The sequence below is a fragment of the Sphaeramia orbicularis genome, chromosome 16, assembly GCF_902148855.1.
Source record: "Sphaeramia orbicularis chromosome 16, fSphaOr1.1, whole genome shotgun sequence".
Classification (NCBI taxonomy): Eukaryota; Metazoa; Chordata; class Actinopteri; order Kurtiformes; family Apogonidae; genus Sphaeramia; species Sphaeramia orbicularis.
Window position 1 is genome coordinate 37,573,820 of NC_043972.1, and position 26,439 is coordinate 37,600,258.

The window sequence follows — 26,439 nt, forward strand, 5'->3', positions numbered from 1 at the left end:
GATCTTTAACAAATGTTTGAGAACTCAAATCAGACTCGCTTAGAATAAAAAAATAAATGAATTTGTGAGAACATCACTGCAACATTAGACTGATGTAAACCAGACAATTTTAAACAGTTTATGACAGGAACAAATTAAAAATGCATAATAGTTTCTCAGAGTGGCTGTTTATTATTAACAACCAATACACTTTGTTTTCTGAAGACTTGAATTTATTTTATTTTACATTTATTAACATTATTTTACAGTACTATTGTGTTTCCACTGGTTATGGCATGTAAAGGTTTTTGTTTTTCATTATCATCAGTACAAAGGGAAAGAGCAGATTTTAATTGTCAGCGCACATAGAACAACACAAAACTAATATAAAATGCACTTTTATTTGTGAAGGTACAGATTGCAGCCAGATGAAAACAGAAAATGAAAGTATTTCATTTCACTTCAGTCAGTGTTTGCTTTGTCTATTTGAAGCTCTTAAATTAAGGGGATATTAACGCTGGTCCACATTCACAGTTTGATGATGGTTGCCAAAATAAAATAAAAAGAGGAAGTCTGTTCTGAGCTGTTTTAGAAACATGGTGGAATCCATGGAAGTGAACTGCCTCCTCTGTAGATAAAAACATCTCATTGTGAAGAAAAAGGCACACATGCACTCATAATAGTGTCAAATTGTTGTCATTAAGAACACTAACAAAAACAGAATTCATTTATTTCTGTTCATGAAGTAAGAATAGGAACATCAGTACTCACCTTTAAAAGGAAAAGATCACTAGTTTATCATGTGTTCTCATATATCGCTGATGTGTTCTCATACACATGTTCTTCTTTTTCTTTTAGATCTACACAAACATAATTCAGTTGAGTTGTTTTTGACACAGACCATACAACTGATATATACTATGAATTATTGTTTTTGTTTTGATTATTACTACAGTATTAAAATGTAATACTTTGTCTCTAAACAGAATAAAATTAACTCAGATACTTACTTATATTATTTGGACGAGGATTTTCATTTCTGAACATTACACATGAAGAAAAGAATTGTCAGTCAGATGTTATTTAGAAATGAAACAGCCTTCTGGGGTATTATGAATATCATGTTTGGGTAGTTGTTACTTACTTTTTTCTGTAAAAGTAGTACCCTGCTGCAGCTCCTGCAACAGCTACTATGAGACATGCACATGTGATTCCAGCGATGGCACCACCTGAAAGACCTTCTGGTTCTTTAATAAAGAAATCACAAGAAATAGAGACATTTAACCTTACATGTACTGAACATTATTTTACAAATTCACAAACATATTACACATCATCTGTAAATGAACATGATCAGAAAATGATGCCATGGTTTTACTGAAGATGATGGCAGATGGTTAATGTTCAGACCTGATGTACTTTTAGTTGTTCAGATATCCATTTGGTTCATTTGGGGAAAAACATAAATATATTTTAATTTATTAAGATAAATATTTGGCAGGTCTTTTCCAAACACTAAATACGTACCTGTTACTTCCAGTCTGTGCATGTTGGAATCTGTCTTCTCAGTGACACTATTCGTTGCTTCACAGATGTATTCTCCACTGTCTGTAAATTCAGCTGAGTCTTTAGTGTACTCTGAAGAATGGTGAATAACTGTTCCGTTGTGTTTCCAGGTGTAGGTGGCAGTCGGTGTGGACTCAGAAGAGCAACTTAATGTTAAAGGTGTTCCTACAGAGACTTTATTTGGACCATCGATTTTAATATTTTCTGGTCCATCTGAAAAACAAATAGGGAAGCGCAATTAATCAGTGAAATTATCTAGTGAAATGCTGTAAAAAATAAATAAATAAATAAAAAAAGATAATTAATGTGCACTTTCAACAACTGAAGAGTAAATTCACACTGTTACCTACAGTTAACATTGATGACATATGTGAAACTGTCACTGCTGATGGGACTGATGACTCTACAGGTGTATCTCCCACTGTCTTTTCTATTCAGATTCTTAAAGGACAACACTGTAATGTCGTCATAAAACATTATGTTGTCAGTAGAGTTCAGGTTTGAGCCGTCTTTCATCCATTCTTTGGTGAACACAGATCCAGAAGCATCACAGGTTAAGTTGAGTGACTGTCCTTCAACTGGCAGGGCTGTAGAGGAGGTGACAGAAACATCTGATATATTCTCTGTAGAAGAGAGAAAAAGAAAGATTGTGGGTGAAAAATGTAAAATCAGGACATAACTGAATTATGACTGAATAAACGAAGAAGTAAAACATGAAGAACTACCCACACTTAATACAGTTTTTTTTACAGTTTAAAAAACTATACATCAACTCTATCATCAGTGTGACATTAAACTGACTTTAAAACAAGGCCTGAGAAAAATGACAAAATGAAATTAAAAAAAGATAAATTGCAGAAGGAAACTGTTAAAACCACAAGTCTGTGCATTAAACTTGACTTGAATCAGTCAATATTTACTAAATATTTGACTTTCACAAGCTTTTTATTTAGTCATACATCTGTGTTTTACATGACAGATAAACCAAGTGCAAATTAATTTGAGTTTGTCTTTTCAGTCCAATGGCCCCAGGGGTCCAATGGACGATTGGTATCAGTCATTGTCTGTCGTCCGTCCAGTAACAATTTTTCAAGAATCTTCTTCTCAGAAATAACTTGATATTTGTTGTGGAACTTCTGTGGGGCAAGGGCTACTAAGTTTGTGCAAAGAATTGGGAAATATTGATTTAAATTTTGACCTTTTAAAAATCCCCATTGGTTTATAATGGGACACATTTGAAACTGCTATGATTTCAAAACAGTTGAAGATATTGATATGATTACTATTGGCAATAGATAGGAAGTCACATATGGGCTTCCATTTGGTGCCATAGCCCTTGACCTTGAGTGACACTGAAAGGTCAAACGAATGTCAATTAATGTCTTTAAATATGCCGTTGGACTACAGGACCCTTGGTCCTATTTTTATTAATAGTAAAAATCATATGATTACAGTGCCGGCTGCTCATCTTTCAGAGAGGGGAAGTTCATTGTCAGCTTACATCAGAAAAAATGTCAAGTTATTTAAACATAAATTTGGCCCTCTGTTCCTTTTTAAGAAAATGGTCAGTGACCTTATCATACTAGCTAAACAAGAAAACGTTGAAATTATGTTAAATTGAAACAAGGAAGTACAATGAGTGTGTTTTATTTACAGTGCAAGAAATGAACAAGCAATTTGGTAGTGGTTTCTCTCTCAATTTCACAGCAGAATGCGCGACAGTATTAAACTGAACTCTGTCAAGTGAAGGAATATATCTCAAAATAGCTGTCATTCAAACAAGATTTAGCCTTTTGACCGATCCTCCAATCAGCACGTGGAAGCCTGGCGTCCAGCCTGGCCAAGCTCCGCCCTCAGCTCCATTCACCCCCAGAGACGCCGGGCGTCCAGGAGCGGGACAACATTGTGGCATTTATCCAATTACCGTCCAGTTGTGAGGCAATGAAAAAACTGTTCCACTCAGTGCCATTGAAGTGCATGGACACTGAGCGTCTACGGACAAATGCACTGAGCAGAGATCGAGTGAGAAAACAGCGCAACGAGAATGTATGAGAAGTGAACAACATCAAGTCCGCTAATTTGTGATACAGCTGATTCTGAACGAACTCGTCCTTGAAATGAACGTGTTCTAACACATTTATAGTCAATGAAATGTCAACACAACCGTACATATTTGACCATTTAATTTTCATAATTTTAGGGGAAGCCAGGCTTCCCTTGCAGTCTATGAGAAATTGCCACTGTATAATTATGTTGTTGATGATGCTGATTAGTTCATAGTTAAACCCATGTTTAATGCAGTGATCTCAGTTCTACTTTGAATACTTGTATGTTTCCACAGGGGCCTGTTATCTGTCCAGCAGGGTCCACTCTCTCTACAGTTCTTCCACCACAGAGGGGACAAACCAATGTTTGTTTATTTAGCGTGTGTTCAAATTGTGCCATTGTGTTTGGTCAGTTTGTGCATTTCTTTGGGTGCATAAAACCCCACTTTTTTGTTACTTTAATCCTGTTTAATCCTCACTGCTTGGCTGCTTGGTCCCTAACAGTGCTACAAACCTCTGAACTGCAAATGGACTATCACTTTCATGGTCTAACATCATGGTGATTTACAATATGTCACATTCAAGGACTCCAGGACACACTGACATGTGGACAGGAATCAGGGACTGAGCTGCTAATCTTCAATTGGTTTGATGGACAGTGTGAATAATGGTCTTTATTTATCACTATATAAAAGTTAAAGGTTAACTTATATTCTAATTTATTATTTGGACTCACAAGTACCTCACCTGTTTCCACTGTTTGTCTTAGTCTATGAGACAAAGATTAACTCACTTTATTATCCCTGTAGGGACAGCAGGTTTTTGTATTTGACCCATCCTAATACATACACAGTACCTAGCATTTGCATGTAGCACATCAGGAGCAGTGAGCTGCCACTGAAGGCACTCAAGGACCAACTCTAGATGTTCTGCGTCTGTGTTCAGGGGAACTGACAGGAGAATTAACCTATATGTACCTATACTGTATGTGTTTAATGACAGGGAGAACCTGGAGGAAACCTGTCAACACAGAGAGAAAAGGTAAAAATAACACAGAAAGGCCCCGATCCGACTGAGAATCAACCCACATAAGCCCAATAAATGCACATAGATAAAAATTATTACTCAGTTATTACACATAGAATTATTACTTATTCTCATAAAGGAAAATTTTAAAGTCTATGAAACCTTTGAGTGCAAACTTACTCAGAACAGAAATGAATAAAGGTTGAGATATTTCATTTCTCATGGTTTTGCTGTTAAAAGCCTGACAGCTGTAACTTCCACTGTGATTCATCTGAATGTTCATCAGTCTGAACTCTGGTCCAGTACCAGACTGAAGGACTCCATTACAAAACCATGTAAACTCAGCTGTAGGTTCTGAAACAGCTGAGCAGGACAGAGTGACGTCTGAACCTTCTGGATGGTGTTTTTGTGATGGAGATACCTTCAAAGTGACATTTTCAGGGCCATCTGAAAAAGAAAACCCCAAAACATAATAATTAAAACAGATATCATGTTAGTAGGATGAGAAAAACTAAATAATTGGACTCATAGTGATCTTAAAACTGATCCATGTGCACAGCTGCATCACAGTACACCAGGTCACAAAAAAAAAAAACACCGTACAGCGAGAAACCATGCAACTAAAGAATTTCACTGACATGTTGTTTTGTCGTCCAATGGATTCATTTGTCCTAAAGATTCTGGTGATATTTCCCAAATGCAGAAAAATGAAGATTTAACAAAGTAAGTTTTGAGTTATAATTTCATTAGTCACAGTGTCATGACAATAACAACATTGAAAACCTAATGTTTCCATGCACACACTGACAGTTAAAATACTGAGTGTGTAGGTTAATAACTCACAGCTGATGGTGAAGGTTACTGGATCACTGGTTCCATCACTGACCAGATTGGACACAAAACACTTGAATGGTCCCTGGTCGTAGCGGGTCACACTGACTATAGTCATAGTGGATCCTCCATCAGTGATCTGAACTCTGTCTGCTGTAACCTCAGAGCTGTCGTTAAACCAGCGGAAAGAGAGGGAGGATCCAGAGGAGGAGCAGGACAGACGGACAGAGCTGAACTCCATTAAGTCTGTGCTGCTGGTGGTTATTTTCACATTAGAGACTGGAACTGTGGATGGAAAATAAACTGGTTTAATATTTACCATCTAATGATGAAAGGACAGTTGAGGACAACATTTCAGTACAAAACAGAATGTATATTCTGAGTTTATAATAGGTCCTGTCAAAAATAAAAATGATAAGCAGCACTTCTTCACTTGTTAAATGAGAATGTATGATGACAAACAATCCTCTGTCACAGTCTCACAGTGATTAATATACAACTGAAGGTGGAGAAACAATAATTTGAAACATTTTGCACAAGTTTTCGTGGCCATGAAAATATAACAGAAACATTATTATATTATAACAGTAATGAACAGAAAATAAAATAAAATTGTTTGTAATAATACAATCCAAAACATTATTAGATGTTATTATCTTACTGGTCTGTTTTCCAACCACTTTAATACATGTTCTTTTAAACAATGAACACAGATTTGAACAAACAGTAGTATTTCTTATATTGAGGCAGTGGTTACTGTCCTCTGTTCATCACTGGAATAGATGTAATCTGTGAAACATTTTCTTACCCTGTACATTCAGTGTTGTGGTTCTGGTTAGCACCCGTCCTGTTTGTGGTATAATGGTCACAGTATAGATTCCACTGTCATCTGTAGACACATTCCTGAGCTCCAGAGACCCAGTAGAAGTGTTGACAGTGAGCCTGCCTTCATAACCTGGTGTAATTGTGTCTTCGGTAGAAGTAGAAGTGATGATTGTACCAACTGTGCCAAATCCCCATATTATTGATTGCAATGGTGTTGGATCCAGTTTTGTTTTGAACAGCACATTTCCTCCTACAGCTGCATTCAGAGGACCAGCTGGTAACAGACTATTTCCTTTGGTTAAACCTGGAGGAAACAGTTACAGTTCTGAGAATATTTACTCAAACAGAACCAAACATTTAGGGGAAGATGAGGTGAGTGTCAGACCCATGTCTTTTATGTTCATTGTGTTTGCAGGAACTACAATGAATAAAAAGGAGGAAGAACCAGACCAAACCACCTATTAATAAATTATCACAATAAAAGTATTTGAATGTTAACACAAGTGTATCTGACCATTCTGTGAAATAAAATCAGACATATTCATCATTTTATGTCACTGTCCTAATAAAACAGGTTGAAAAGATTGTACCTGGAAATGTAATCTGATAGTTTAAAACATATTCAACATCAACTATTTAACTTGAATAATTTTACCATAAAAACAATGGACTTATAACACCTTCATAAACCTGGAACAAATGGTTAGAGCTCTGAGAATCATGAGGAAAAACAGATCAATCTGACCATGATGTAAAGTCACAACTGTCTTACAGTGAAACTACATTTAAAAATCCAATTAAGAATTTATTATTGATAATCATTTCATTATTTCTTTCAATATTGTTCATCCAATTCAATCCTCAACAAAAAAAGCAACAACAACACGCACACAACAGAGAAAATAGTCAGTGGGCACCTTTTTTCATTGTTCAGTACTTTATTTATTTGTTATTATTTATTATTATTTATTTATTATTTATTTGATGTAAGATTATCGGTAAACTGAATTTCATCAGACACAGAATGACAGATTAGTTTTACTTCATTAAAGTAATGATCTAATTTTCCTACAATATTTATTAAACACACACACACACACACATCACAGCAGGTGCAGTCTAACACCTTTAAACATCTATATCTAATATTCGGTCTAGAAGATAAAACCCTCTGTGCTGAATAAGGTCTTACCTGAGATGACTCCAAAGAAGATGATGTGAATCACAGCTTTATTCATCGTACCTGCAGAATCCTGACTTATGATGAAGAAGTGTGTATTTGTCTCACAGTCCTTCATTCTACTTTGCTCATTTCAGTTTGTGATGTCAATTTTAATGTACAGTACAAGGAAGAGAACTAGGATGTACTGGGTTGAAGGGGTTTTCCCATCAGTTTACCTTTCATCCACTACCTGCACTTGAATTAATTATTAACTTGATTGTTTAATCATTTCAAAGGTCATTTATAAAGATCATGAAGAAAATAAAGTAGTATTATGCCCCAAAAGCAGGATATAAACAAACACAAAAAGCACAAAACTCATGCATCTATGCTTCTAAATATTATAGAATTTCCTTGCATTTCTTGTTCAGATTTTAACTTTTTATTTCATTCTGTCTGACATTTTCTGATATGAAGTTAAGTCATATTTTTTCCAGCTCTTCATCATTTTATACAGTATCTGTTGGTGCACACTTAAGTATTCATCCATCTAATCTACTTAATACTAAGGAGGTTTATGAGGACGTTGGGACCTATCCCAGCTACCAACAGGGCACACCCTGGATGTGTCAGATCACACAAACAAACAACTATTCATTCTCACATTCACACCTATGGAGGATTTTATTTATGTGTCTTTGATAATGGGAGGAAGTTGGGGTACCTAGAGAGAATGTCTTTGCCAACCTCTACTGGGATCATAGCGTGTGTGTGAGGTTGCAGTGCTAACCACTGCACCACTGTGCACCCTCTGCTGTAGTTCTCACAATAATTCTATGCATGAACATTAAGACATATGCCAGTACCATTTTCCAATATTTTTTTCACCAGTTCCAGCCTTTTGTTTTTTGTTTTTTTTTACCTGTCCTGTTCAGTAATTTGGCCTCCAATATAAGTGTACTGGGTGCCATGAGTTGCTCGACAGTTTTGATCTAAGAAGGTTTTGAGCCTTAGATCAAGTCTCTCTGTTAGGGACCAAGCAGTAAGGCAACAGGAGGCAGGATTAAAGTTTAAAGTGTGTGGGTTTTTATGCACCCCAAAAAATATTCAAAAAATGATTACAAATGATAGTTTTAACAATTTAACAAACCGTGTGCAAACTCATTGCACACGCAAAAAAATGTACAAACTGATTTACTAACAGTGCGTACTAAGGGTTGCATATTTCAAAGGTGCAAAATAGCGTGTCTGCATCCAGTTAATACATTTGACCCACTGAATGTGCAATATGGGGCGTTTACATGCAGTTGTACATGTGCTGGGAGGAGAAAATGTAAATATAATAATTTAGCACACGCAAAGTGATTTATCAAACCAGAAAGTTTTTTTGCTCATAGAAACTGCGTCTATATTTAACAAGTCTCAAAAGGAGATGCGAACAGTTTGTATGCATAATTCCGCACAGAGGGCTGAGGTTAGGAGCCACTGAAATGATGAAACGAGATGCAGAGAACATATTTTTCACCCTCATGTGAACATTTTTGGAGTGATGGAAGAAAAAATAATTGAGACGTATGATGATGTATCACGCCCTGATCCATCTCCAAGTTTAACTTTGATTTGATTTTAGTGATTTATTCTGAACATGCAATGAAATGTAACATATATACGAATGAGCAAAACACAAATAACTAGAAAAGCACTCGGAGAGCGCAGACCTCCGCCAAGGCAGATCAGTGCCCCCCCCCCAACATGTTTGTTTGTTTGTCTGTCCCTGTACAAGATAACTCAAAAAGTTATGGACGGATTTGAATGAAAATTTCAAATCCATCCATAACTTTTTCAGTTATCTTGTACACAGACAGACAAACAAACCAACGCTGACAAAAACATAACCTCCTTGGCGGAGGTAATAATACACATATCAACAGTCATAACAATTTTAGACAGAAGAACAGCACAATAGTTCCATTTACATGCCCAAAAAGGGGTTCGGGAGAAGTGCAGTTTATTTGATCCCACCCCCTCTCCATAAAGTATTAATAATAATAATAATAATAATAATAATAATAATAATAATAATAATAATAACTATATATATATATATATATATATATATATATATATATATATGTATATATGTATATATGTGTATGTATATATATATATATACATATATATATATATATATATATATATCCCTCTCCCTTTTACATCACTCTTTTAGATTTATATATCTATTCGCACGCACACACACACACACACACTCATACATCCATATACACGTACATATGTACATACTTTTATACATATACCCACAACATACACATACAAGTACAAGTGTTGGTGTCTCTGCTCTGGTCTGGCCATCTGCTCTTTTCTGCATCTGTTCTCCCTTCTGTTGATGGCATTTGAACCTGTATTCTCTGCTCAACAGTCAGTCCAGTCATTGGTCATCAGGAAATCACAGAATGAGGAACAAAACTACAATAAAAGCATGCCATTAAAACCAAACCATAAGTTAAAATGCAATAAAATGTCTTTAAATCAAACTGAATTGAACTAATAACCCCATCATGTGACACCTCCAGTTCCAGAAGAGCAAAAGACGAAGATGCACAGTCTAATTGTTTATGTAGTTGGGGATGACCAGATCTCCACTTTGGCCAGAGTTTTTAGAAACCATCATTTTTGGTGTGTGTGTAAACAATAGACACAAACACAGAGGCAAGTCTCTGTTTTTCCAGATACCCAACTACATGTAAATGTAGCCTAAACCATCTTGTGTGGGTTGTATGGATGAGAAGTTTACTGGGTTTTATTCTCAGGACCATTAAAAAAATCCTTATAGACACATATTTTTGTGCTGATTTAGTATCTGGTCTCACTTATTATTGAAATTGTAGTTTTTATTGTGATAGTTAAAGTACTTTTATAGATATAGGAATGTGCAGACACATTTTTGCTAGAGCCTGAACACTGGGTCTGTCTGGAGTCATTTTGCTCATTATCTTTTTCATTTAATTTGTTTTTATGCTTTTGTCACTTTTGTCACCTTCATTTTCTGAACACCCCAGTCATTGAGAGGGTTTGCAGTGATGTTGAGGCGTATCCCAGCTAGAGCAGCCATTCACTCTCATATTCACACCTATAGGTCATTTAGATTGAACAGTTTACCTTTTAAGGAGCATGTCTTTGGACAGGGGGAGGAGGCCTGAGTGCCTGGAGAACCCATGTAGACACTAGGAGAACATGCAAACTCCACTCTCCATACCTTGGTCCTTCTTGCTTTGAGACAACAGTGCTAACCACTGCACTTTGGTGCCGCCCACTTTTTTTCCACGTGTTGTGCACCTGTCATTTTATGTCCACCTTAAATAAACCACTCACTGGGAGCTGATGTCCTGTACCTTCATGCTCTTCCTCTTAAAGTGGTTTTAGAGTATTCTCTACAAGATGTATTCAACACTTTACAGTTTTATGTAACTTTTTTGGCTTATTTGGAACATTTTGTTGTTTTCCTCCTTTTTCCTTCCCTTCATGTCCATGCTGCAGATGGTCCAATGGAAAAAAGAAAACAAATATGAAACTTGCTTCAGTCACAAGAATATTGTTGTACCATTATTACATTACATTTCTTAAAATACCAACCTTGACCCTTAAATTGTGATCATATTGTGTAATCATGTTTTATGTTTTCATTTAATTCTAACAAATCATATACACAATTGCAAAACAAATGATTTAGACAATACTTTTGTTGTTTTCCTCTGCTTCTCATTTCTGAGTAATCATAGTTTCAGGAATAGTTTAACTTCCGGTAGAACTGTCAACTTCCCTCATCATTGAACATGTTAGACTGACACCACAAGAGGGCAGCAAAGCATGCTGGTAGATTTCCTGTATTGACTGAAGTCACAGCTGCCACAGGTTCCGCTGCTGTCATTTTACTTGTAGACCAGTGTCATTCAATGCTGTCTTTTGTGCAGTGAATCAGACATTTTTACTCAGGCAACCACAGTACATATTTAAAAAAAAAAAAAAAAAAAAAAAACATGTAAAAATGTGCAAAAATATGGACATAAAATATATCTCAATTCTTATGAGTTCATGCTGGCACTCACAGCACATGACACATTTGTGTGTGTTAGTGGCTGGATTCTAGGTTGGCTTTATGGTTCTAATTATTAAACATGTTTCAGCTACAGGAATTTATTTCATTGTTCACATCCTTTACTTGCATCAAGCAGTTATTTACATAATTTTTGTGACAGTGATAATATGTTGCCTCCCCAAATTAACATCTAACTATTGAACATAATGGAGTGCTGCTATAAAGTTGCATTGTACTATTAAAAAGCAAAGCATCTGTTAACTTAAAGTGCATTAAAATTATTATCATTATTATTATTATTATTATTATTATTATTATTATTATTATTATTATTATTATTATTATTATAACCAGTCTTAATCACAACAGTCATCTGTCTTTTTTCCTGGTAGAGATGGTGGGTTTTCATATTTTCTGGTGATCTGCAGACAGAGAATAATGATCAGAAATGAGGACAGCATGGTTTACCGTGTTATACAAAGTATGTGAATAAATTTCAAACACACTCTTGATGCTCATTTATTAGTGAAGTAAAAACTTACGTTGAAGCAAAAGAGAATTGTGCCGTTTATTTGTAGGGGAGGAGTTGTCATTCATGCATCATTCTTTACCTAGACATAAAGAAAGTCAAATTACAGTGAAGTTCAGTCTTTGTTTTGTTCATGTTGCTGTGATAACGATGTAAATTAATGTTAAATTTAGAAAAGATGAAGTTAGGACCTGTAGGTGACTGAGCTTTGTTCTTCTTTTTTCTAAATATTGAAGTGAAACATTGTTAATGTACAGCCAACGCAAACAATGAAAGATGACATTTCTGATTCTTAAGAGTACATTTAGAATTATTATTTCAAAATAATCAGAATGCTTTTTGTCATTGACATAATAAACAGAATACAGTGTCTTGTTAAAAATGTGCTTTGTATTTCAGGTAATAAAGCTGTGAAACAGTTCAGTGTCTGTTTAAACTTAAATGTTTAGATATAATCAGAATTTAATCAGTGTAGCAAATTTGATCACAAGTCTATTGGCATAAATTAGCATAACACAGTTCTATTATTCTCTTACTTTTTTTTTGCAAACGTAGGCAACACAAACTCTCAAAAACCAGTAGACACGCGACAACTATTCCAATAATGTAAAGTGGAGACTTGTCTTCTTAAAATAAAATGAAACAGAAACAAAAGTGAGAAGCATTCAGTTGTGAAGGGTTTACATGAATAAAGGATTATGATTGAGTGTTCAGTGGTATTTATATTGCCCTAAGATGTTTTTTGATATTATACAGGGTGGGGAAGCAAAATTTACAATGAACATTTAGTTGTTTTTTCTCAGCAGGCACTACGTCAATTGTTTTGAAACCAAACATATATTGATGTCATAATCATACCTAACACTATTATCCATACCTTTTCAGAAACTTTTGCCCATATGAGTAATCAGGAAAGCAAACGTCAAAGAGTGTGTGATTTGCTCAATGCACTCGTCACACCAAAGGAGATTTCAAAAATAGTTGGAGTGTCCATAAAGACTGTTTATAATGTAAAGAAGAGAATGACTATGAGCAAAACTATTACGAGAAAGTCTGGAAGATACTATTAAAGAAGAATGGGAGAAGTTGTCACCCGAATATTTGAGGAACAGTTTCAGGAAGCGTGTGAAGGCAGTTATTGAGAAAGAAGGAGGACACATAGAATAAAAACATTTTCTATTATGTAAATTTTCTTGTGGCAAATAAATTCTCATGACTTTCAATAAACTAATTGGTCATACACTGTCTTTCAATCCCTGCCTCAAAATATTGTAAATTTTGCTTCCCCACCCTGTGTATGTAGTCATCTAATGCAGAAATTGGAACAATAAGCACATGAGACGAAGCACAGCTTAGTCATTAAGAAATTAGACAACAATGTGTAGAAATTATTATTATTAACTCAAACGTCACAACAATAATCATATATTAATGCAACTGAGTTAAAATGGATTCTTTTGTCAGATAATGCCAACTTCTTTGGCTCTAGGAGAAAATTAAACAAACACCAAAAACTTTGTCCTTGTCATATTGTTCTTTGTTATCTGATGATTTTATGTGTTCAAAATAAAACTAAACTAAGCAACTAAGCCTTGGATGCTGTTAAAATAGGCTAATTCACAAAATTTGGTTTTATGTCTACAAATTGTCCTCTAATGTTAAGAAAACAAAGTGTAATTAATATCTGTGAGGTTGACTTTAGAAGAGTTGAGACAAAATTCAGAAAGTTTGTGACGTATCATAAACAACATATTTATTATATCTACAGTACATCAGTGGCAATCTTGTATAAGTCTAGTGTAACAGGGTCAATTATTTAGCAGCACTGTGGGTATGTATATTGTATTGTGTATTGTTATAATTACACAAAATCTGTTCATTTTATTTTAATTTCTTTTGGTTTAGTACCTGACATTGTGGGCCTCCGGATCAGTGTGTGTGGAACTTTTTGTTTTGGTCTGTTCCCCATCGAACCGTTTACAGTGTAACGCTGCGCACTATAACTTGAGTTTTCGCACCTTTGCCTCCTCCCTTTTGTTCTGGTTTTCTGTGGGAGAGGTAAGCAGCCATGTAGTTCATAGAAACTTTTGGTCTAACCTTTGTTAATTTAATTTTTTTTTTACATGAACCAGCTAGTTTAGGCTGTATTAGGCACTTATAATGTATTTAAACATATTTCTTTATTATTTGGTTTGTGCAGGAGTGTTTTACATGGGGAATGCTGACCGGAGGTTGTTATGTTTTATCATTTTGTCAGAATAATAAACGGAGACTGCCTCCAAGGATATACGTGCGGGTCTCGTCATTAAAAGAAAAAGAACACAACGCAGAGTCTGATACCACCGGTTACACTAGGAAGATATTCAATTATAATGTCTTGTATACAATTTACAGCTTCCTCATATAATGTACTGAGAATTAAAGTAACTATACATTTAGTATTTTTCATTTTAATTAATAAAGCTTGTTATTATAATAATACTAATCTGTTGTAACCCCCATGTTATGTAATTAATAATATATTTTACTGACAGGAGATCAATTATGATTTTGGACATATAAGTTTATTTCGCACAAAGCTGAAAAAAAGAGGTAAAGTGAAATTATGGAACAATGCACCTATAGATTTATAATTAGTTTTCATTAGAAACATTTACATAACTATTTCTGAGGTTTTCAAGTGTGAGTAATTCTGTATGGTTCATTTATTATTTAAACTGGTAAAAACATTTAGGTATGCACATGTTAAGTGTTTTGTTCTGCCAGGGCCTGTTCAGTTATTAGAATACAGAGACTGATTTTGTTCATTTATGTGTTGCAATGACTGATTTTAATTCTAATGTAAAATGCTTGTAATTACATTATGTTACATTAACCCATAAAGACCCAAACAGCAACTGCCAACCAATCATCAGTTGATATAAAATGTTTAATACATGTTGGTCCATTAATCCTATCAATAAATCTAAATAACGGGCATAAAATGCAGTTGTTCATCTTTTCATGGTCATCAGATAAGACCCATTTGGACATTCAGAGGTTCAGTAGTTACCATGGAAACACTGTCATATTCTGCAGCATTGATTCACTAGTAAAACCCACAGAGTTGGATCAATGACAATGGTGTTAGATGCTTATGTTTGTCTTCAGTTATTGATATTGTTGCCTTAAAAGTCACTTTTTTTCCAGTTTTGTTTTTGTACACAATAACCCTCAACTTTAATCTGAGCTTTTAGGAACATCTACATGATCAAACAATTGAATATAGGAAAAGTAAAAGTAGCTCTGGGTCTTTATGGGTTAATTATATTATGGTACATCACGGTCAAGCACAAACCTCACAGTATATTTGACTGCGTTGCTTAGGGGTATTTTTGAAATACAAATCTGATCTCAAATACGTAATTTTCTGTAGGTAAAGAAAACATCAAAATATCCCTTGGGTGTAAATCTTCATTCTATTGTAATAAGAATATCTGGTGTCCTGTTTGTTCTGATTTCATATGCATTTGTATGAAAGTTTGACAAATTTGAGGGTTAAGACCAAACTTTCCCTGTCAGCTCAGTTTTACCTTTAACAGTCAAGTGGTGCTCTCCATATGCCAATCTGCCCGTCACACTGTTCTTTGCTTCACAGGTGTAGGTGGCACTTGTCTGAACATTTTGTTTAATGAACACGTCAGAATTGTTGAGAATTCTTTCCCCGTCTCTTATCCAGGTGTAAATTGCAGGTGGTACAGACTCAGCAATGCACTTTAATTCCAAGTTCTTTCCCTTTTGTAACTTTGTTGGACCGCTGATTTTGACATTATAGGGTCCATCAGAAAAAAAAAAAAAAAAAATACAGGAAAGTCAGTATTATGGTTGTATAAGTCAAGAAAAACAGACCTTAATATAACATCTGACACATTTCTCTTTGAAGCAGTTTCACCATATCAATGAAAATCAGATTTCTAAACACACTGCAGACAGCTGGTTTCTGTATTTGTGCATCTTAGTGAAATGTTTATTCTAAAGATCAGATTTACTGCCACACAGGGGCAGATCTATGAGGGATATGACCCCTTAACTTCTGTGTTCCTAAAACTGTAGTAGGGAAGACCGGGGTCAGTTGCAACACAGGTCAGTTGTAACACAGGGAATTGCTCCAATCAGGAATAAGTTAGAACTCACCTGCTTCACTGTGCACATGCTCAGTTTAGTCCTTTGTTCACATGGGAAGTTGTAGTGCCGTGAGGCAGACACATCAAAATTTGTGAGGGAGATCATAATTTTGTGGTAAGAAAGTAATTTTCTTTTTTGCTCGAATTACTTTTGTGATTACATAGCTTGCTTTGTAGTTGGACTGATTAAAGGTATGTCACGTCGATTATGTGTCTGTTTAGCTGTCTTTCAATCAGGTTATTTGTGGTAATGTTTTAGCTTCTAGCCGTAAGGCAAGCTAGCTCATCACTAATGCACTCAGGGACAGATGCAACAAACTTTCTTGGGGTGGGTTGTGACGACCCAAAGCTAAATTTCAATTGTTCTTTTTTTTTCTAGTTTTTACATAGGTCCCAGAAGAGAATGACTGACACGGGGTTGGCTCTTGGCATTTTGGAGAGGGCATTCACTGATGTAAAGATCCATGGAAAGTCAGTCAGATCTGAGGCAAAATTGTATGTCATATACCAGATCACTGTATAGATTCTGCAAAGCAAGGAAGAAGTTAAAAGATCGAGGATCAAGCGACCTTCCATGAGTAGGCTAAAAGGCGTGGTATTTGACCAGTGGCGATTTCTCATAGACTGCAAGGGAAGCCCGGCTTCCCCTAAAATTACGAAAATTAAATGGTTAAATATGTTCGGTTGTGTTGACATTTTATTGACTACAAATGTGTTGGAACACGTTAATTTCAAAGATGAGTTCATTCAGAATCAGCTTCATCACAAACCAACAGACTCGATGTTCACTTCTCATACATTCTCGTTGCACTGTTTTCTCATACATCTCTGCTCAGTGCATTTGTCCGTAGACTCCGGGCATCTCTGGGCTTCAATGTGACTGAGTGGAACACTTTTTTTCATTGCCTCAAAACTGGACGGTAATTGGATAAATGCCACGATGTTGTCCCGCCCCCGGACGCCAGGCGTCTCTGGGGGTGAATGGAGCTGTGGGCGGAGCTCGGCCGGGCTGGACGCCAGAATCCCACGTGCTGATTGGATGATCAGTCGAAAGGCTGAATCCCATTTGATTGACAGCTATTGTCAGATCTACTCCTTCACTGTCACAGTTCAGTTTAATACCGCCGCACATTCTGCTGTGAAATCAAGAGAGAAACTACTACGAAATTACTCGTTCATTTCTTGCACTGTAAATAAAACACACTCATTGTACTTCCTTGTTTCAGTGTAACATAATTTCAGCGTTTTCTTGTTTCAGTTACATAATTTAATCATTTCTTGTTTGAGTTTAATATCGTTTTGTAGATAGTTAAATCAATCAAACTGTCGGCTAGGTCAGAGTGAAAGGAGCGTCTCTTGTTTAAAAAGGCTGAAGTCTTACACTTGCAACACAATGGGCCAAGGCCATCAAAGCAGCCTTGCTCTGCTGGACATTGAGAGGACACTGGTCAAGTCCTTGGAAAAGACGCCTACTTGGTATGATAAGGTCACTGAGCATTTTCTTAAAAAGGAACAGAGGGACGAATTTATGTTTAAATAACTTGACAATTTTTTTTTATGTAAGCCGACAATGAGCTTCCCCTGTCTGAAAGACAAGCAGCTGCCACTGTATTTGATGCAGCGTGAACATACAAGCGAAAAGCTTATAATGCGTACAGATAACACGCCAAGTAAAAGTGGAGTGTATATTTACGCGAGTCATGATATCACATTGTTTTAAGCGCTGTAATTTGTGGAATCACAGCAATTTTGTTTAAATGTTTTGAATTAAAAACGTTCAATATCTTAAGTCACTGTCATGGTCCTGATTTCATAAAGTTACGTTTTATCCCAAGGTATGTTACAACTGACCCGGACTATGGGGTCAATTGTAACATTTCAATCCTTGTGTTTGAGATTAAGTCATGCATTTTCTATTTGTGTTGCACAGACACTTTGTAGGTCTTTTATTAGCAGACACTTGAAGCTAGTTTATAGAGCAGTTTGAAGACACTGGGTTAAAAGACCTCAAAGTTAGAGACAGAAATCTCAAAAATGTTACAACTGTCCCCAGTCTCCCCTTGTAAAAACAAACTGCCACAATGTCCACAAGCTCCTTAAAGCATTAAAACAAGCAAATAATGAACAGAAGGTAATTTAAAAAGTTGTTTAATCCACTAGTTCATTACACCTTACAGGCAATAGGGTAATTATGAACTTTTACTTGTACTGGAATAGTTTAATTTTGATTTTAAAACTTTTATTTTTAAACACTGGTCTTCTTCCAGTTCTTCCCGTTGTACATTAAAATCACTTGAGTTGATAAATGGAATTATATGTCCACAAATAGTGTTAAAGTACCTTTGTAGATCTCTTATTGAATCCATTCACATACTGTATGCATGAGGATTCCCTTTGTTACCACATGAAAAACTTTCTATAGATGCAGAAGATAAGTTAAGTTAAGTTAAGTTAGAGGTTAATAACTCACAGCTGATGTTGAAGGTTACTGGATCACTGGTTCCATCACTGACCAGATTGGACACAGAACACCTGAATGGTCCCTGGTCGTAGCGGGTCACACTGACTATAGTCATATTGGATCCTCCATCAGTGATCTGAACTCTGTCTGCTGTAACCTCAGAGCTGTTGTTGAACCTGCTGAGAGATGGAGAGGATCCAGAGGAGGAGCAGGACAGACGGACAGAGCTGAACTCCATTAAGTCTGTGCTGCTGGTGGTTATTTTCACATTAGAGACTGGAACTGTGGATAGAAAATAAACTGGTTTTATATTTTTCATTGAATGATGAAAGGACAGTTGAGGACAACATTGCAGTGACTTGTGATCACTGCCATAAACAGAGACATTCAATAGTTACACTGAAACATTTCAGTTTAAAAATGAAAAAGAGGACTTCTAAATGTTTATTTAACATGTACCATAACAAACAAGTTCTAATAGCATCAAATTTACATAATCAGGGAATCATGATCTGAACACGAAAACATCAACACATAATTATCACAGACAACCATGTAGGTCAGATGAGAAATATAACCTAACCTCACTCAATGTGATCTTAAAACTGAACCACCTGCACAGAAAGACACAAAACACTGTACAATGTAAAATGACATGCATCACAAAACACCATTCAACTAAAAATACCAGACATGTTGTTTTGTGCTCTAATGGACTTCATTTGGCCAATAGACTGATTAAATTTTCCAAATACAAACAAACACAGATTAGATGCAGAGTAAGTATGTAATTTTTGTTTCTCTAGTCACGGTCTCATAATTACATGTTAACATATCTAAAAAGAAAAATGTGATTTAAAGTTATTAAAAAACTTTGAAAGCTCAATGTTTATATGCAGACACTGGCAAAAAATACTGTCACATCTAATAACAAAGGTACAGCTGAGGACCTCATTGTGGTGAGTTCTTATCGCTGACATGATATGATATGATATGATATGATATGATATGATATGATATGATATGATATGAAAATGACCCATATCACCAAAACCAAGTTTTACTGCAGAAATGGACATGTCATGTCTGCTCCCAGACTGTCTGTCTTTTCTGTTTTGGCTGTCATTTCCTGTTTTATTTTGTTACGTTTCCCTCATGTGTCATGTCTGGTGTCTTTACTTCCCCTCCTTGATTGTTTCACCTGCTCCTGATTACCTGACTCCTCCCTGATTGTCTCCACCTGTGTTCAATTGTCTTCCCGCCCTCTTGTGTATTTAAACCCTGTGTTTTCCCCTGTTCCTTTGCCAGTTTGTGTTTTACCTTTGTGTGCTCACTTACCAGCGTTTTTGGATACCTGTCAGTCTGTCTGCCCGTTTTGCCTTCCGACCACTGATTCTGCCTGTTCCTCGTCTGTCTGCTCGTCTGGTTCTGACCTGGTTCGTACATCGACTTCTGATTCTGCCTATTCCCTGGTTACCTCAGCCTCCAACGTGTTACCTTGTGTTTCGACCCTTGCCTGGACTTTGACCGTGAGTAGCCTATCCCTCATGTCCCGTTGCCTCCTGAATTGCCCTCCTGTGTAACTGCGGTCAAGCCAGCTGACTCTCCTTTTTGCGATGTCGAGCCAGCCGCTCAAGCATTTCAAGTACTCCCGTATTACGGACTTTACGGTAAATACACGGTGGTGGTTGAGAAAGTCAGCGCTAGGATGCTACAGCGTGGACCATCTTCCGGTTTTCAAAATAAAATGTGGGTTATTGATGGGCAATCAACAGACATGTCAGTACGAGTCTTCACTGGTTTTTAACCATTATATCGTCCGCGGTGACTTGCCGTACGTGTTTGCTGGCAGCGGTGATTCAGGATACACCCCAGACCCTGTTAAGCCGCATTATGTAATAAATTCCCATTATGTAATAAAAGTTCAAAATGTAATAAAAATGTCACGTCATCTTGTAATAAAGCCGCATTATGTAATAAACTGACGCATTTTGTAATAAAATACCTCAGTGCATTATGTAGTAAATTTTTTCGCATTATGTAGTAAGTTATTACAATTTGAGAAATTTATTACAAAATGCACTTGACACATTTTTATTTTCAGGAAAATGTAATAACATGGTTCATTACGTAATAACGACACTCCAGTAGATTTTTTTTGCCCTCTTTAATTGAAGTAGCCCTGCAGATAAGTAGTTGTAGTAGTGCTAATGATAGCGAGTGTGTGTGTCTAGATAGATAGATATCTCCATTTCATTCACAATTAGTACACACACCAAGTAGAAAATGCTGATGTTGAACAATGAATGGCTTTATTTCTAAACAGAACCTTTTTAAGGCAAATTAAAATATTTTGATCAATATAAGATGTCTATGCCAGTTGGAAAAAAAAACCTCAGGAAAGTGTCTTTAACAATGTAAACAACATTTCTGGATATAAAAAAAGAGCTAAACCGTCACACCTTTGGTGGCTAACTTGCAACTAAAATGTATTTTGCCAATAAACACACACTAATCGGTGCCAAACACATGTCTAAATGACAATTTCCAAAAGACATCTTTAATTTTAAATTGTCCATGACTAGTATGCTCGATTAACAGCCATGCCATAATCCACTTGGAATTTTTGCTAAACAGCTCCTTAAGTCTTCCTGCCACACCACTGCAGCGTCCTGCTGCTTTGTACAGTTTTTGTACACTTATTGTGTGGTCTCCAATGTGTTCCAATTCAAGGCTTTGGCTTAACGTTTATCTTAGATAGATGTACGGATGGAATTGAGCCGCAAGGTGTTTGAAAAGATCAGACACTCTGTTGAAGGTGCCAAGCACTGACATGTCATCTTCAAGGGTCATTTGGATTATTGTCGTCAAAATTTCTGTTGGCACAACAGGCTGATCGATTTAATGAGGCTGGATAGATTGGGCGCGCAGGTCAGGAGAGAAGGTCAAACAGGTGGGAGAAGTATGTTCTGCAATGTAGTCACAGATTGTGGGTGGTCTGGGTGACAGTTCTCTTGATAATTATCATGGTGGTCCACATCTTGATTACTTGACTGGTTTGGTTCAAGGTCTTCTGATGAATCTAGCTGGACACTTTGAAGTTGAATCTTACTGATGTTAATTTTCTTATTTGTTTGGTTGTTTCCACTCAATGGAAAAATCCTTTCTGCCTGAGCGGTCAAAATGTTTCCAATAAAGGATGAGACAGGACCCTCCAGACTCAAATAGTGCTCTCCATGCCCTTCTGCTATGTGCCCAAGGACTAACAACGGACTGCTGTCACAATACGTGTTGGATGGAGATATAATGGTGGAAGCGTTGATACCCAGTGAGGAAACAATTAGAAACTGAACACTAAAAATTTCAGCCGCTCTTTGCAGTGTTATGTGGTCACCATAGGTTCCATTTTGTGCCATTCTATCCAAATATCTATCCACGTCATTTCCATCAACAAAGTTTGACAAAGGTGTTCCATTTTCAGTGTAAGGATTATACCTGAGATCGACGTATTCTGACAGCAGTCAGTTGTTAGTCCTTGGGCGCATAGCAGAAGAAAAACAGAAAATCGACATTTCTATCGGTTTCCTCGAGCCAGGACCACTTGTACTTATTTTTGATCATATTCACTAATCTTTGAAGGCTCACTGAAAATGTTGCATTAGGTGTATGTGAACACTGGACACATCAGAAGAAAGAACAGAACTCCAACTTTTAAACAGGAAAAAACAATTTTATTCTATATTCATTTGTTCGTGAGATGTAAACATTTGAAGATTTGTCATTTTCAGGAAAAACTGAATTTTGAGCAAAAAACTGAGAAAATTGTTTTTTCAAAGACATTGATTTTTAAGATAAAACTGATTTCCTATTTAAATTTTTGACTCTTTCTTATTTACAAACAGTAACACTGTATTCAAAATCACAAAATAAAATACTAATAACAATAATAACAAACAGCTCTAAGAGATCCCATCATTCAACAAAATGTTAGAGTCCACACCAAACTTTAGATCAAACATCTTCTAAAGCACCAGGTTCCTTATAAACTTTACACATTGACATCAATTATGAGTCTTCCACATATTAGTTTAGCTTTTTGATATAAACGCTTCAATATTCCTCATTTTCAACAAAAACAAGAAACAAATGCACTAAATACTGTAGATTTCTGGCCTTTCCTTGGCAGCTCCACATCCTCCTGTTGGACCACCTGCTGTGTTTGATCTCTAAATTATATTAGAGCCCGATCGATTAATCGGGCCAATTATAGCGTATCACCAATTAATCAACATCGGCCAATATGTAGTCAATATATTAACTTTTTTTGGCTGCGCAGAGATTCTGTCACTCGTTGCTTGTGTGTGTGTGGGGGGGGGGGCAGAGAATAAGAGGAACTTTAAAGCGAGTTAGTTTCACTTTCACTCCTGCTCAGACAATGACTCTATCACCCCCCCACACACAATCAGATAATCATGGAGCAACACCACCACCCCGCTCGTGCGCTCTGACAAGGATGGACTGCTTATCCCCCCCCACCCCCGGTGAAAATCACAGACCGCTACCATGCGCTCTGACGAACCCCCACCCCCCCCCCCCGCTCAGAAAATCACAGACCTCCCCCATCTTATGAAGTATTCACCCCCCCACACACCCATGTCCGTGCTCTTCCTGTCTCCCTCAGTTTCATTCTGCAGACAGGCCTGGGTGTTAATAGTGTAGGGGAGACTGGGGACAGTTGTAACACGGGTCAGTTGTAACTCTTGCAGTTGCTCCAATCAGGAACAACTTAGGACTCACCTAATTCACTCTGCACATGCTCAGTTTAGTCCTTAGTCCACATAAGAAGTTATAGTGCTGTGAGGCAGACGCATCAAAATTTGTGTGAAAACAGAATTGTGTGCTCAGTCATAGTTTTTTGCTCTAATTATTTTTGTGATTGCATAGTTTGCATTTGAAAGTTGGGTCCATTATCTATGTGAGATAAACACAGATTTATGCAACTGTTTATCCACCTGTCCACAACTACCTAATATAAGATTATTATATCCTGTGTAGATCAGTGTTCTTATTTCATATATCGGCCAATATATCGGTTATCAGCCGATATATTGGATATCGGCTCTTTTTAGCCCTCAATATCGGTATTGGCATCGGCCCCAATGCCAATCGGCATTGGGGCCGATTGGCATTGGCCTTGGCAATCGGCCCCATCAGCTATTGAGCTAAAATACTAATATTTATGTTAAAAAAAAAATCTTAATAGCAACAGTGTTACAGTGAAATTTGTTAATGCAAATGTTAGTATTTTAGTTCAACAAATTTCACTGTAACACTGTTGCTATTAAGATTTTTTTTTTACATAAATATTAGTATTTTAGCTCAATAGCTTCCAGGTCATGTAACCTATTGACCCAAAATTACTGCAGAATCGTAGTACGGTACTGGCTGAACAACTTACGGTCATTTTTGTGACATTTTAACACTGTTGCTATTTTTAAGAAATTTTAAAATATCAATATTAGCATTTTAGCTCAATAGCTTCCGGGTCATGTGACCCATTGATGACCCAAAATCACTGCAGGATTGTAGCAGTACACTGGCTAAATGAGTTAGTCTTTTTTGTGATGTTTTAACACTGTTGCTATTTTTAATGATTTTTTAAAAATATAAATATTAGCATTTTAGCTCAATAGCTTCCAGGTAATGTGACCTATTGACCCAAAATCCCTACAAGATTGTAGTATGGTACTGGCTGAATGAGTTAGTCTTTTTTTTGACATTTTAACACTGTTGCTATTTTTAATGATTTTTTTTAATATAAATATTAGCATTTTAGCTTAGTAGCTTCCAGGTCATGTGACCTATTGACTCAAAATCAGTGCAGGATCATAGTACTACATGGGCTGGTTGAGTTACACCTCTTTTTATTACATTTGAATAATTTCCATATTTTTAATGAAATTAACTTTGTAAATGTTAGCATTTTAGCGCAATACAAGATAAACATTTATTGAAGAGATGGAAACAATGTCTTAATCTGTTCAAAGGGTCTGGGGTGTATCCTGAATCACCGCTGCCAGCAAACACGTACGGCAAGTTACCGCGGACGATATAATGGTTAAAAACCAGTGAAGACTCACACTGACGTGTCTCTTTATTGCCCATCAATAACCCACATTTTATTTTGAAAACCGGAAGATGGTCCACGCTGTAGCATCCTAGCGCTGACTTTCTCAACCACCACCATGTATTTACCGTAAAGTCCGTAATACGGGAGCACTTGAAATGTTAGAGCGGCTGGACTGACTTCGCAAAAAAGGAGTCAGCTGGCTTGACCGTAAAATAAAAAAGGAGTCAGCTGGCTTGACCGCAGTCCTGTGTATGACCTGGCTTGTTTTTTGACTATCCTCTGTTTTGCCCTAGTCGGGGTGTTGACGGGAATCCTCCGGCTCGGCCGTGCTGACCATCCATATTCCCCGCTCACAGCCCGGACCAAGAGTCCTGAATCACACGCCTTCATAGACGTCTCAATTATTCTGTGCTGTGTTTTTCCTACTGTGATTGTGTTTAATAAACACTCTCAATTGGTCATCTGCGTTCTGGTCTTGCATTTGGGTTCAGCCTTTGTACTAGTCCCATCACAGGACAGATGTATGTCACCACTTACCTAATCATCAATACTATAACAAATGCATTTCTGTAATACTATCTTACAAATACAACTCAATTAAAGCTGTATGTATGATTTTCTGACATTACACAAGAAGAGTCTGGGACCTTAAAATTAAGGATATTTAATTTTCTAGTGTTACAGCCGAATGTAGTAATCTGATTGGTATGTTTTAGACAATTTTCATACAACTATTTTATAAGATTGAATGCTCAATATTTGAGTATTGTTTACTGTCCTCTGTTCATCACTGGAATAGATGCAGTGTGTGAAACATATTTACCCTGTACATTCAGTGTTTGTACACTTAGCCCTGCTCCTGTTTGATTCGTAAGGGCCACAGTATAGGTTCCACTGTCATCTGGAGACACATTCCTGAGTTCCAGAGACCCAGTAGAAATGTCAACAGTGACCCTGTCTTCATACCCTGGTGCAGTTGTAGTACTGGTAGAAGTAGATGTGACAATTGTACCAACTTTGCCAAATATCCATATTATTGATAGAAATGTATTGTTGGGAACATCACATTTCCTCCTACAGCTGCATTCAGAGGACCAGCTGGTAACACACCAGCTCCTTTGGTTAAACCTGGAGGAAACAGTTACAGTTCTGAGAATATTTACTCAAACAGAACCAAACATTTAGGGGAAGATGAGGTGAGTGTCAGACTTGTCTATTGTACCTGAAGTAGATAATTCGAATAAAAACAAGGAGGAACCAGACCATTGCATCAAATATTATAATTACCACAATTAGTTATTATAATCCAAACATGAGTACCTTTATAACTACATACTATTTATGACCATACAGCAAAAACAATGCATCTTGCCTCTAAGACTTCCACAAAATGGCAGCAAAACATATTTGTGTTGTATCCAGTTGTCAGATTTTACCAAATATACTTCCTAGGATGATATGTATTAGCATCCTTTCCATCACAATATCATTAACTACGACAAAGTAAAAAGGATCTTTGTTGAACTCTTTTACTTTGTTGACTGGTATGAGACTGTGAATATGAAGCTGATAGAAGGAAGTAGGTCACAGTATAAACTAGAAGCACTC

General features: G+C 36.5%; 1 protein-coding gene and 1 long non-coding RNA gene across 2 annotated transcripts; both read right to left on the minus strand.

The window, feature by feature from the left end:
* Positions 1–258: 258 nt before the first annotated feature.
* On the minus strand, positions 259–26,321 carry LOC115436052 (carcinoembryonic antigen-related cell adhesion molecule 1-like). The gene is made up of 10 exons (XM_030158762.1): positions 26,268–26,321; positions 6,256–6,576; positions 5,460–5,732; positions 4,797–5,063; positions 1,896–2,168; positions 1,507–1,758; positions 1,124–1,226; positions 990–1,018; positions 751–839; positions 259–623 (listed from the first exon to the last, which is right to left on the minus strand). Exons 1-9 carry the CDS (start codon positions 26,308–26,310, stop codon positions 778–780), a joined length of 1,623 nt encoding a protein of 540 aa, XP_030014622.1. The 5' UTR covers positions 26,311–26,321; the 3' UTR covers positions 259–623; positions 751–777.
* On the minus strand, positions 11,384–12,454 carry LOC115436067 (uncharacterized). The gene is made up of 3 exons (XR_003937771.1): positions 12,269–12,454; positions 12,091–12,159; positions 11,384–11,970 (listed from the first exon to the last, which is right to left on the minus strand). It is a non-coding gene; the product is annotated as an uncharacterized LOC115436067 (long non-coding RNA).
* Positions 26,322–26,439: the final 118 nt, after the last annotated feature.

Bases quoted from the DNA above. Each gene is read 5' to 3' on its own strand.
- LOC115436052 (XM_030158762.1), bottom strand. From the start codon at position 26,310: ATGGAAAGGATGCTAATACATATCATCCTAGGAAGTATATTTG. The intron at 5,733-6,255 runs GTAAGAAAATGT...TTCCATCCACAG, and splicing joins CACAACACTGAATGTACAGG to TTCCAGTCTCTAATGTGAAA. The intron at 2,169-4,796 runs GTAAGTTTGCAC...TCTCTTCTACAG, and splicing joins TTTATTCATTTCTGTTCTGA to AGAATATATCAGATGTTTCT.